We start from the raw sequence: 13189 nt of genomic DNA, 5'->3' as shown, positions 1-13189 counted from the left end.
CCCTATTATTCAGCCGTAACGCGCCTTTGCGTTTGAACGCGCGAGGAATGGCTCGAATGAAACGACCGCGTCGGAGCGTGGTAATGGAGAGCAGCTTTCGGCCCGAGCCTGAAATGCTGCTAGTTCCAGAAAGTCGAGAAGAATGCGAGACTCGCTTCCACGTAAGGTGTCGATCGCCCACCCCCCTCCCCCTCCCCCCTTACTCTCTCTCTCTCTTTCTCTTTCTCATCCTCTATTGCACACGCAAAGAGAAAAAGAAAAAAGACAAATAGGAGGAAAGAATTCCGAAAAAGAATGCCAACTTCTCTTTTGAGAAAGCACAGTATATGAGAAAGTTTTTGAAGAATTAGACCAGCCGTGTGTAATTTTTTATAATAAATAGATGCGAAGATTTTACCGAATTCGATACAAGAAAATCCATTCTTTATAAGAGCCAAAAGACAATGAGAGTCGACAAAAATTATAAGCGGAGATTTTTGGGGAGTAACAAGTAGTGCAGCATAAAATAAAACAGCGCGAATGGAGTTTGTTGAAGAAAATTAAAGAAAATAACTGGTGGATGCGAAATCCAAAGGATTGTAATTATAATGGAGGTGAGAGAGACGAAGAGGTTAGAAATAAAAGAATGAGAAATTACGAGAGTGGAAGGTGAAGCTGAACTCGAGGAGGAAAGAAAGGGATGGTTGAAGATGGAGGAGGAGGAAGAGGAGGGGGAGAGTGGTAGAGGTGGTTCTTCTTCTCGTTTGAAAAGAGCAAGAAATAAAAGTTCTCGAGGTATTCCGGGTAAAAGTAAAGCAAAGTGTTTAATGCAAAGGAAAACTTGGAGTGAGTAAGGAAAGCTAAGTAGTTCCCCATCACTTATATGGCGTGTGTATTTATTTAATTAGCAAAGTGCCGTTGAAAGAGGTTGAAAGTGGGGTAGGACTGGGCAAACGCGGGATATTACGGATAGATTGCTTCACGCTAACCCCCGCGGACTCGCTAATTAAACTCTCCCCCCCCCCCCTCTCTCTCTCTCGGCTCTGTACGTCCGACTGGTCACTGGCGCCTCTCTCTCGTTTACGTATCAAGTTTCACGCTGAGAATTCCTAGACGAGCAGCCAGAAACGTCTCGATTAAAGTGTAGCTCGGCGCCAAGCATAACTGCTTTCGAATTATTGAACATTTTATTATCGAGGATGGCGGCAAGAGAACTCGGAAAATTAAACTAATTGAAACTCCTGATAATATAACTGCCTTTCATTAATCTCCTTTTCTGCTACTCTTGTACGGCCTCGAAATTTCACTCTCCTTTCTTCTCTTTTTTTTTTTCTAATAAAATTTTCCTTTAACGAACCCATTTAGTAGGATCAATCGTTGAACTTGTTAATTACAAGAATATACAGAATGAAGAGCCGGTAATAATCACGAAAGCAATTAACATAGTATATACGGGTAAAATATATCATTAGTACTTTCTCCGATTACACTTTCAATCTCTTTCTTACACGCTCGTATACCTATAACGTACACTATAACACGCGTATTGCATTTCCTCGCATCAGCCGATTGGTACTCGATGCAGATTTCTAACCGCGCGCCACGTCTAATCGAATTACAATAAAGTTTGAATATTTAAGAATCGAGTTGAAAATGAGTGATAAATTGTTATATTATTCCAGTAGAATGAGTTAAAAGTGGTAGGAGGGAGAGAGAGAGGGGGGGGGGGTTAGTGGAATCTCAAGTGGAGTCAAAGTAATAAAGAGATTTGGGAAGAAGCAAAGCGTGAAGTTTGCTCGGTAAATTTTCGTGGAAAGGCGATCCTAAGGAGTAGAATGGATAGCTCTTGGATCAGCCGTGCATGCTGATAGGCACGTTCCAATATTCCGCGGCGAAGAAGAAGCGCGGGAGAGGGGAGGAGCGAGAGGGGAGAGAGCGCCTAGTAAGCAGCTCTGAAGGGCCATCTCTTTAGTGCTTGCGTTCCTAATCGCATCGGAGTCATCTATATTATTACGAAGCTTCCCGGCATACAAGCAAGCCGCTGTATGTAAACGCAAAAGGCACCCTCTCCCCCCCCCCTCCCCCCTCTTTCCTTTTCTCCTTTGGGAGCGCGCGGCTCTCTCTTTCTCTCTCTTCTCTTTCAACCCCCCTCCCTCCATACTGCTCCCGGAATCTATCCCCCAGCTGCATATAGACATGTCTTGTCGCTTTCTCTTTTTCTCCTCCTCATCCTCTTCTTCTTCTTCCTCCTCAGCTCCTCCCCTTCCTCCGTCGTTGTGCATCCCTTTAACCTTCTCCGGAAGCGCCTATATCGTCTTTGCCAGAGGGCCAGAAGAGTGCCACCGGTGCTGCCTCCACACTCTCCACGCGCGTTTTCCTTGCTTACTTGCCTCGCCTTGCCTCGCCTCGCCTCACCTTGCCTTGCCTTGCCTTGCCTACTGCACACTGCACAAGCCCTGTTACCTTCAGAAATTACTACCATCCCACTTCCTTTGCTCCAACACTGATAACTTCTCTCGCTGCTCGATAAAGCCATCGAGATTTCTCTCTAATTGCGCGACAAACAATTTCAAACAACCACTGTAAGACTTTTATTGGACGGTACAACCGATGCATTATGTATATATATATACTATATAGGTATTTGAAATTGATACAAGATTTTCCAGTAGTTCGCTGTATTTATTCCATCATCATCGAATTAATTCATCTCTCTTCGAAGATGAATATAATGTATAATTGAAATTGTGTTATTACTCGTGGCTCTGTACATATATATATATATATATATAAGGAGAAAAATAGTGACCTGAATAGATGGGAGGCTAGATAGAGGATGATCGTATAGGGTAAGAAAGGGGTTTGGGGTGGGGGGAGGAGGGGTAAGGGTCGCAGGAGGGTATAAGCAATTCTTGGGGAATGCTATTACGTCTCGCTGCGCGCTCGTCGAGGGACGAAGGCTATATTACCGCGTAATACGAGAGGGTAGACGTGCGGGGCTAAATGTCAGCGGTGTAAGAAGGGAAGGACCACTACTCACCCCTTATCACCCCCTCCCCCACGCTGGATTGTTCAACTTGCCAAACGCTTTTAACCCTCGCCGTGTCTTGCAGTCTCGTGATATACGCGCATAAAACACCGCTATACTTTTTATTCCTCTTCTTCAACCATCTCCCCCTCCCCCTCCACTCTTCTCTCCACTGCACTGCCTCGACCCTCTAATATTCACTATCAATTTTTCTAAGCTTCTCCGGAGCTAATTCGATCCAGAGAAAATTTCCTACAATCCCAGATGAATAGGGCTAAAGCCACCGTGTGAATAAAGTGATTTGACGGAGTTAACCAGGAACGCTCCATGGACTGCGCGAAGGAATGAATTTTTTCCCCGAATAAAAATTGGATGGAAAATAAATCATTTGGATCATGGTGGGAGGGGGAGGGGGTCGTAGGATATAAGATGATACGTCTTTCGGAAGAAATTACTTGTTTCGATCGAGTAAAATTATACATTTAACTAGTGGAGATGATCCTCGTCGTAAGGTTTTATTGGAAAAATTCACTGGCTAATATAAGGACACCGAGCTTTAACGTCTGAGTATTTGGGCTTCGCTAAAAGCTGAGCACCATTTGAAGCCGGATTGTGGAAGCTGAAGGCACCTAAGCGCAGTCAGGGAAGAAAAGACCTTGAGAGGAGGATGGCAAGATGGCCTTGGCTCACCATTGTAGCTTTACGTCTCGCAATAACGATAAATGTAAAGTTTGCGTACGCGTCGTTAGTACCACTAGCAGCCTGGCAATAACCGTTGCTACCAGAGCACCGTTGCTCAGAGGTTACTAACTACTAATTGTTACCAAGTTAAGCAAACGAAGAACCATCCAGGGATGAGGGCAGAGAGAGAGAGAGAGAGAGGGAGTGAAATGCCTTTGTACATCCCCCTCCCTCCCTCCCTCCTCCTCTCTTACACTTTCCGAGATTAAAGAAACTCGGCTCTTTTTCTACTTTGCTAATTTTTCCACCCCCCCCCCTCCCCTCCCCTCCCCTGCCCGATGCCTTTGTAAGATGCAAAATTCCGCACTCCGATGAATTCATTGTCAGGAACAGCAGGAAAGATACAAGAAACCCTTAATTATCCGCTATTTCCAACAAGGATATAATTGTTTCGGATTTTACTCGGATTTATCCAAGCTCGAACTTAATAATGCATGCCAAGTATTTACCTTTGTTAAATATTCCTCGATCAGACGTCGATTCCCATTTCCATATACCTTATTGCTATTCTGTGCTCACTGCTCGTCGTCGTTGCGTCCAGTTGAACCGTAGTCTCTGTTCGATAGAAATCAATAAATTGCTCTTATTGTTAATTTTCGCCAAGCTTCGTCATTCAAGGGGGAGGGGTAAATGCAAAAATCATTCAGAATTAGCAAAGTGCAGTCTTATTTTCTCGTGTACATTGTATTAAATGCTTTGTGCTTTGCAGGCAATAACTTTCCTCTCCATTCCAATGTTGTTCCTGTGCCACGAGCTCTGATGATACGCTGTCCGAGAGGAGAGTACAGATGTTATTCCAACGAATCTACGATAGCAAATGTTTTACTCCACGGATGCAACGAGGGATTACGCTCGGTGAGTGCAGTTACATTTCTGATTTATTTAAAATTTACCGCAATGAATCAAAAGCTCCACGAGGTACCTTGGTAGACGAAGAAATAAGCGAGAAACGATAGGGGAACCCTTGTCTTTCACCAATGATACCGGATAATATTGTTCAAATATTATTATTATTATAAGATTTCATGTAATTGTTGAGTATTATTTAAGTGGACGAGAATTTACTCGTCCTTGAAACGTCTCTCCTCGTGATTTTGAAAATACTTTCGTCTGCGAAGATAATGGGACGCAAGATTTTATGTAGAGGCGACGTTAAGCTCGTTTTCGTGCTTGCCGACGATTCAGTTCTTTTAGCAGGGAATAGGAAAAAGACATTCAAAGTTCCCTCCAAGACACAATCCGTATCTCTCATTTTTCAGGCAAAGAGCTGTGAAACCCTCGGAAAAATGTTTACTTCTTCGATGCAAAAGTCTCGATTCTTCTCCAAAGCGTAGTAAATTATAATGAATGCTGAGCGCACAGTTATAAAGCGTACTCTAATTTCAGAGTTATTTTAACAAGGAGAAGAAAATATTTAAACGATCATTTTACAGATTCATTTATTTTACAATCAATAAATTAATTATAATTATATGGAGACTCGAAGAAAATTCTGCCAAGTAAATATAATTATTCCCATTTATGGTTTCTAGCTTCCAACAGCTGCATAAACATCTGCTTTCAGCTTTGCATTAATTATTAATCTTATTAAAGATACATTTCGGTCCTAAATTAATTAATCTTTTTTTTTAAGGAAAATTTAGTACAGTTAAATAAAAGCATTGTTTTCATTGTTTTATTGATATATATGTAGCAGAGAACACACGCGTTTATTAAACATCCGTTGGTTGTAAGTATACGAGTTGTTTGTGCGAATTTAACAAGAAATTCGTCTTTTGTCAAATTGAAAAACGTCCGGTGATTTGGAAATGTACAAAAACCAATGGACTTTGATTTGTTTGTCGTGTGATTTGATAAATATAGTAGGGAAAAATCTTGAAAGGGTAGTTTGCCATATCTCTGGTTGGTATCGAGTAATAGAAATAGTGCAAACGTTAGTTTCTCTGAGGTTTGATCACACGACTAGCCGGAGGTGGCAATTTGTTGAAGCCAGCGTTATCGAAAACCGGAAGTAGGTCCCTCACTCTTTGTCCAGCGCCAATCGATGCTAGCTCGGCCCACCTGTGCGACAAAAAAATTGAAGAAAAATTGCAAAACTATATGGCACAGTCGCGTTTGTACTTTTATCACTCTGTCTCTCTCCCTCCTTATTCCACACTGCTCCCGTCTCTTTGTCATTCCTCCGATTCATCAATTCTATTGACAAAATTTTAGCAATACAACCCTCATAGTCTTTTTTCACCGGTCATCGCGATACAGGAGGATAGAAACGCCTCACGATTTTTACGTTCATTCAAAGTATCTCCGCCAGGTATATACTTCCATGTACGGAAAATGAAGATTGCGTAACATGAGTCTCGTTTATTTTCTTAGTCACGCAAACACGAAGAAACTCGATCACTAGAATGACCTTGACTGATTTTACACATGGAAAAAAAATAATTCGTTTCAAGCGATTCTTGTTCTCCGTGCACAAAAATATATTTCTATATTGAATTTGATATATAAAATATTCAGATTTCCGTAGAAACAAATTGTCTCGCGCAATGATCCATAGAGAGAGAGAGAGAGTATTAATCGATTTTAATGCAAAAGTTTTACGGGCGTGGAGAGATATATAGAGCAGTGGAAAGAAGATTGATTGGAGGAAGGTAGCAAATGCGTTATTTGTGCAATTAAAATGGGAAAATTGAGGAAGCTAAGCTATAAATTTATCAGACAGGTAGAAAATGGCATCGGTGATAGGAAATTGGGTAGGGGAGCGCGAGTCGAATGGGCCGCGCGCGTATGCCATTTGCGGTTTTCACACATGGCCAGATACAAAGTGTAAAAGCAAGTGATGACAAGGATCAAAGTAAACGTATACAAATGCGGCTCGCGTGTGGAAGAACTGTGGCCGTGGGAAAGATTACTGCCACGCTTATGACCGCAATAATTATATGTTGAGCGTTTGAAATTGGAGCACGCTCGCTGGAATCAAATTCAAACATCGGCTAAATACGTTTAATAGTTGTGTGCCACGCGTTTGTCCACAGGAAAATGTGTAACTTTGTACGAGTACGAGCGGCCCATGATGCAAGCGTCGGACCTTGGAAAGCCGCGAATCGAATTAAAGCGCGGTGAAAATCCCGACTCGACCCTCGGCAAAATGTAAATATACTTTGGCGGAAAATACTTATCGATAAATCAATAATTTTCATGGCAACTCGGAGAAAGCAACGCTCCCATGAATAAGAGACCGAGACACGAGGTACTCGAAACGATTTGTGTTTGAAACGCAGCAGGTGCTGCGCGAGAGGGACAAGGATCTTCATACCCGGTGAGAATATAACACGAAGCATGCATGCGAATGAAATTCATACTACGAGCAATCTAACTCAAATGAGATATACCCACTGTTTAATGCAACTCAGACTACATCGAATCTTTCGCGTTGAATTGCATGAACGTGTAGTCGAGTGGAGAATAGGCGGGAGAGGGATGCGAGGCGGGGCTTGTACCGAACTCGGGGATATAATGGATCGTAAAGCTCGAATATGACGCAGCCAACTTGAGCATTCGCGAACAGTTTCACATTTATTCCCTCCCTCTCTCTTCCACCAAATTTCACACCTATGTATTTTAGCCGTTTTATGTTATTTTTTCTTATCGTTAGCTCCTTGGTCCCTCTCTACCTTCATCAACACTCTGACCAATATTGCAGAATCTTTCTTCTCCCGCTTCGTCCGGCTCGCGCCCCCTCTTGCTCTATTTATCGCGCGAGACGCCCATTCGTTTCCTTGCCATTTTCTTTCTCCCTCGATCCAGCTGTTTTATCACGGACAGACTCGTAGCAGTGCGCGGCTGCTGCACCGAATAAAGAGCTCGCATCAAAATAAATCGTTCTGCTTACTTTCGAGTTGCGATACCTTATGGGTTCGTTCACACCAAAACGCCGAACGTTTTAATTTTAGCTCGGCCTCGCTCTCCCTGTACACCCATCAAGTTGGAGAACCTCCATCAATGAGACGAAACGATTGAAAATAATAAATTTATATACTATTTTCCCTGCACCGCGCACTCGTAGCTGTATACATCCAGGAACCACTGATACTCGAATAATGATCGTTGTGCCACTCGTAAAATTATACACGTGGGATTTGTCAGAGAGAGATAGAGAGAGAGAGAGAGAGAGTGGACCAAATCGTGTATCCATAAACGATCGTGAGGCGTTTAAAAAACGAGTTTTTTTTTTTTTTTTTTTTTTGAAATGTCGAAACGAAAGGGATTGTATGAATATGGAAAAGAAATTAAAAACAATCGTGGGTGATGGGTGGTAGGTCGTTAAGCGGGATGATTTTTTCGTCGTTTTAGGATTCCGAAGGGTCTTATACTTTGCGCGGCAAGTATATAAAAGGTGGGAGAGGGGTGGATTAATTGGTTTAGCATTTTGCGGGTGGAAAATGACGCTCGTACCTGTTGTTTTTATATTTGGCCAGGGATTGGACCGCGGGATGAGGCGTCTCGGTGGGGAAATATGTGGCTCCATAAAAATCCAAGCCACGGCTGAGAAGCATCGAGGTCTCCTCGACGCTAGCCAGGGTGACCCTTATCACTGGTGGACCCGTGTAAATCGTAGCTGGCTCGTTCTGATTCTGGGCGTCGCTCTTCAGCTTCTCGTTGATCGCCTTCACTGCGTTTCAACAATGACACATTCTTTAGGGTTACGCAATCGATCGATTTACGAGGGACTCTCATACGATAAACAATGCAGCGAGACTCGTTATAATCAACGATATAATTGCGCGCTACTCGATTCTTTCGTATACCTATAGTATATATATATATATATATATATATATGTGTGTGTTAAAATTCAATCGGATCGATGAGCTTACGTTGAATCATTTAGTCAGTTTACATGCTATATCGCGTAATGAAATGCTTAATAGACGCAATTAATTAGAGCGTCATAGGAAGCTTAGAGTCAATTATATTAGACTATATATATAGCTTTGTATAATTACGATTACGCAAATAGGAAGGTTTAATGGGAATGTTTGATATTTATCGTGCGTAGCGCGCTGGCAAAGACCAAAGTTTCGGGCGCGGCATAAATTTGATGGACCGTGGCCTTTGTGCATGAAATTCAGGTCCTTTCGGAAACTTTGACTAATACATCTCGCGCAAAGCCGAGCTCGCGCGCGACTCGACTTACTGCGAGGACGTGTTAAGCGGGATGTTTAGCTTAAGCGTGACTATAATAATACGATAAATCTGCATCTGGAAATAAGCAAGAGACATCGGGAGCTACTCTCCGGGGGAAAACTTGCGAATAATCCGAGTATTCCGCACTTGAGAAATTTTAAAATTGATGTAGCCAGGAAACACAAGATTGTCCATGGAATATTAACCTACGCTGTAAAGCAGTCCGATATATAGTATATATATTTATAAGTGTAGAATATTTGAGAAACTCGAGCAATATTTGAGCAAATGTTCTGCCGTTTCTAGGAGTAATGGTGTGCTCGAGCAATAGTTGCTCCAGATGTTTTGCGCAACTATCGACAAACTGTAATGACACATCTGGAAAAGTAGCTCGATCGCGAGTAAGAAGCTCTGGCAGCAATCCATTTCTCGATTTATTTCAAGTTGGTCCGCGGTGGGACAGGTTTGAGAGAGTCTCCTCTTCGCCCCCCCCCTCCCCCCTCCCTCTTTAACCCTCTGATGGAAAAATCGATGTGGCCAGCGTGCGAGCCTCTATTAATCGAGTTTAAATTTTTCAATAACTTACGGACGGTGCCGGTGTTGAGCGGTAGCCTCGTTACTTCCACTATCGACCTATACTTGTACAGTGCGTGCCTGATGTCGTCCTCCGGCAGCTCTTCGGGTACATCCAAAACGTAAACCGTAAAAGTCCTGGCTGGCCTGCACGGAATCGCCACCTGAAATATAGTCAAACGTTTACTCTGCCAAAATCAAATTTGTTCGATTCAACGTAAACGCCTATAGCTTGATAAATTTTTATGGCAATTATTTGCCTTTGCTAAGATTAAAACAAACCTATATAAATGTATATACAGGTTATTGCAGCATCTTGAAAAGTTGATCGAGTTTTAAAGGCATGAAAGTCATGCGGAAAGTAGGCTATAGCTGCTCTTTCTAAAAAGTTTCTACCTCCTATGTGTGTAGAGTTCAGAGAGAAAGAGAGAGAGAGAGAGAGAGAGAGAATATACGCCGTACCTTCTTGTAAAAACGTGCACCGGTAACTTTGTGGAAGCCCTTCTTGTAGACAGCTTGGAAATCGTCGATATTGCTGAATTTGAAAAGTATTCCAGTGGCGGTTTTCGTCAAAGAAAATGCGCCGCTATAATGTATATATATCGCACCTTTTAGCATCGTGTATAAGGAAATTACTTGAAGTAGTGGTGCTATAGGTCCGTGTTGCACAATAAATATATATATATATAGAGAGAGGGAGAGAAAGTGGATCGGAGTTAATTTGTAGGGATGGTTGAATTACCGAAAGTTCATTTTCTCGCAAATGGAGGCTGCCTTTTCCATGCTGAGCTCGTGGCTGGGGGTAAGGAGGAAAGCACCCTTGGTGAGAAAGTCATTTTCACTGATTTCGGAATCGGTGTCGTGATCAGGCCAGTCGGAGGATCCCCTACGGTCTTCCTGGTTCAAGCGTAGCAGGGAACTCGACTTGGAGGTGGTCATCTCCTTCTCGCTTATCGTCGTACTGCCGGACTGCTCGGCTTGCGACATCTTTTATATATAAGTATATAGCTTGGTGGGGATCGTTATTGGCACAATCCTCGCTTTGCCTCAACGCGAGATCCACTCGATCGCCTTTTATTTCTCGACGATTCAACATTCGATGATGACAGAGACACTGCCCAACTCTCTGATGCAGAACCTTCTTTTTATACGATCCTCTCCTCTCTTTTTTTCTCCTTCCTCGATCTCGTTCTTCTTCCTCCGGCCAAATTACCATCGTCCAATGATCGTTCTTCGGGAATGCGCACCGATCGCCTTATTCTAAGCTTCAAGGTCGTCTCTCTTTCTCTCTTCAGCTTCCTCTTCTTCTTTTTCCTTCAACGATACTCTACCCACGCGTCCTTTAACCAGATACCCTAAAGAGAAGCTTCTGCACAAATTAACCTTTTGCTCCAACTTTTTTTCTCTGCTTTTTTAATGGGACGTGCACGGATGGTGGAACGAAAAATGGAAATGATTGTTGCAGCAGTGTTTTTTGTTCTTCTTAGGCTATGCAATTGGATTTTATTCCATTATCAACTCGTTCCATAGTCGAAAGATCAAAAATTAGTTTGCTAATGAGGCAAAGGACTAGTTGTTAATTATGTTTATGTAAACAAGCCGGAATAAAATTGAAATATTTCTGTATTATTTTTATGCGAGTAATTAGCTCGGGTTAAGTGTCGGCACTGTGCAATTTCAGTTGGACATGACTAACTGCATTTAGTGTTAGACCAAGTCAAAATTTTCAAGTGTGCTTTCTCCTAGTTGGATTACAGTGATCCCGTTGGTAGAGCTGAGAGCTTAAATTTTCGCTCAAAATACCTTGCTTCTGGGGAGAGAGAGAGAGAGGGGGGGGGGGGGAGACTAGAAGCCGAAAGTTCCAATTAACGCAGCTCTCTGGAAGATTTCAGTGAAAATACTGCCAAATCTACCTATCTATGAAGTGAAAAATTATTTCTCGCTTATCATACGAGTGTAAAAACCTTTAAAAAAACCACAAAAAGATTAAAGCAATTGCTGTATCAAGAATAACAAGCTTGTTTTTATCGATAAAAATTCAGCCAGAAGTGGACATTTTTAACACACAAGCCACGATCATACAGAGGTTCTTTAAAAAGAAAAATAAAAGATTATAAAATTGTTATTACCAAACAATGGTTGATTCCTAGAAGAAATTCTATTGGGAATCTGTGGCGATGTTTTATTTTAATAGGAAAGTAAGAAAGTAGCGAGGGAAAAAAGGAAGGACGACGAGAAGTATCGAATGAAATTGATTCACGATAATTAATTGCTGCAACGATAATTGTCGCGCTTATACCGTGGGTTTCTCGATTAGATTGCAATTCTCCCGGGGGCTCTTGGAGACCTCGCAAAGAAATAATCACGAGCTTAAACGCTAATTGGTTCCTGACCTTTCAAAACTCGTCTCCGAGTACTTCTATATATATATATAATCTTTCGTCGGGCGACTCGTAAAAAAATCCTCGAAGGCTTTGTGATCTCGTGTAACCTTATATATATATATATATATATGTGTGAATATTCGTTAATAATTGTAAATTTATTCATGACGTGTTTTAATTAGAGCCTCGGAGATTATCAAGCTGGCTTGGATTCTGCGGCTTGTTGCGCTAAGCGAAATTTGTTGTGCGGAAGCCCAATGGGAAAATCTACTGTGCACAAAGAGGGGGGAGGGGGTGTATCCAGCGCGCACTTGTTAGCTCGGAGAAACATATTTAATCCGAAGAAATCTCGTGACGTGGCTATTTGGAATTCGTGTCGGTTTACTCGTAAACGAAGGACTGCCCGGATTAGCGGAATAGACGGAGAGCGCGTGCTAGCCCCGAGCAGAGAGAGGGAGAGAGAGAGAGAGAGAGCAGCCCTCGCAGGACGAAGAAACGCGCACCATAATCCAAGTAGAAAAGGATATTGATGGACAGACCGTTGGTCCCGGCGCCGTATATCCTCCCCCCTCCATGATAAAACAGACGGTCCGATCTAACGGCGCCATATTCAATCCGACGATGATTTACAAAAAACTACAAATTGAAGCAGCCATGAATTCCACGTAGAAAAAACCAAACGAACGCGTACATGCGCCTAACGCAATTTTAATCCAATTGAGAATCAAGCTGCGGCTTTTTTTCTCGTTTGTCAACGTTTACATTCATCCAACTATATGTGTGTGTGTGTGTGTGTTGGACGTGGAAAAAATGAAAGTATATGCGCGAGTGGAGAGTGTATATTCGAGGAGAGAGTAGATATCGCGAGTGGTTTTTAAAGGGCCAAGAAGAGTCGGAGTAATTTACGAGAGTTTTACGGGTTTGATCGTGGATCGGCGAGGAGCGTAGGTGGCCAATCAACGCGCATCCCTGGCGTGGTTTTTTATCGACGAGCCCCGACGACGCACGCACGCACGATAGATCGGGCGTGGGCCGCTAATTGGATGATTTGCCAGGACGATGGAACTGGCGATAAATTAGCGATGGCAATGAGAGAAGAAGTAGCGGAAACGCAGTCTCTCACGAAAATAGTGTGTATATATATATATATATATATATGTACTAGAATCGTTGCTGAAGAAGTCGCTCCGACTTGTTTTTACAAATTGCCATTGGTTCTCTACTTCAAAGGGAGCCGAGTGCTATTGGTGAATTATCTAGGAGTAAAGTGCTATTAGAGCCAGGACTGTTTGTAGCC

The 13189-nt window shown here is 42.5% G+C and overlaps 1 protein-coding gene across 1 annotated transcript; it reads right to left on the bottom strand.

Moving 5' to 3' along the window:
* Positions 1 to 5172: 5172 nt before the first annotated feature.
* LOC136776771 (uncharacterized) lies at positions 5173 to 10694 on the bottom strand. Its single transcript, XM_066732598.1, has 5 exons — positions 10251 to 10694; positions 9971 to 10094; positions 9522 to 9672; positions 8204 to 8420; positions 5173 to 5809 (listed from the first exon to the last, which is right to left on the bottom strand). Exons 1-5 carry the CDS (start codon positions 10493 to 10495, stop codon positions 5683 to 5685), a joined length of 864 nt encoding a protein of 287 aa, XP_066588695.1. The 5' UTR covers positions 10496 to 10694; the 3' UTR covers positions 5173 to 5682.
* Positions 10695 to 13189: the final 2495 nt, after the last annotated feature.

The sequence above is a fragment of the Prorops nasuta genome, unplaced genomic scaffold (genome assembly GCF_024137725.1).
Source record: "Prorops nasuta isolate Cenicafe-Biocafe unplaced genomic scaffold, Cenicafe_Pnas_1.2 PNAS00010, whole genome shotgun sequence".
NCBI lineage: Eukaryota > Metazoa > Arthropoda > Insecta > Hymenoptera > Bethylidae > Prorops > Prorops nasuta.
This window is presented reverse-complemented; position numbering and strand designations above follow the sequence as displayed.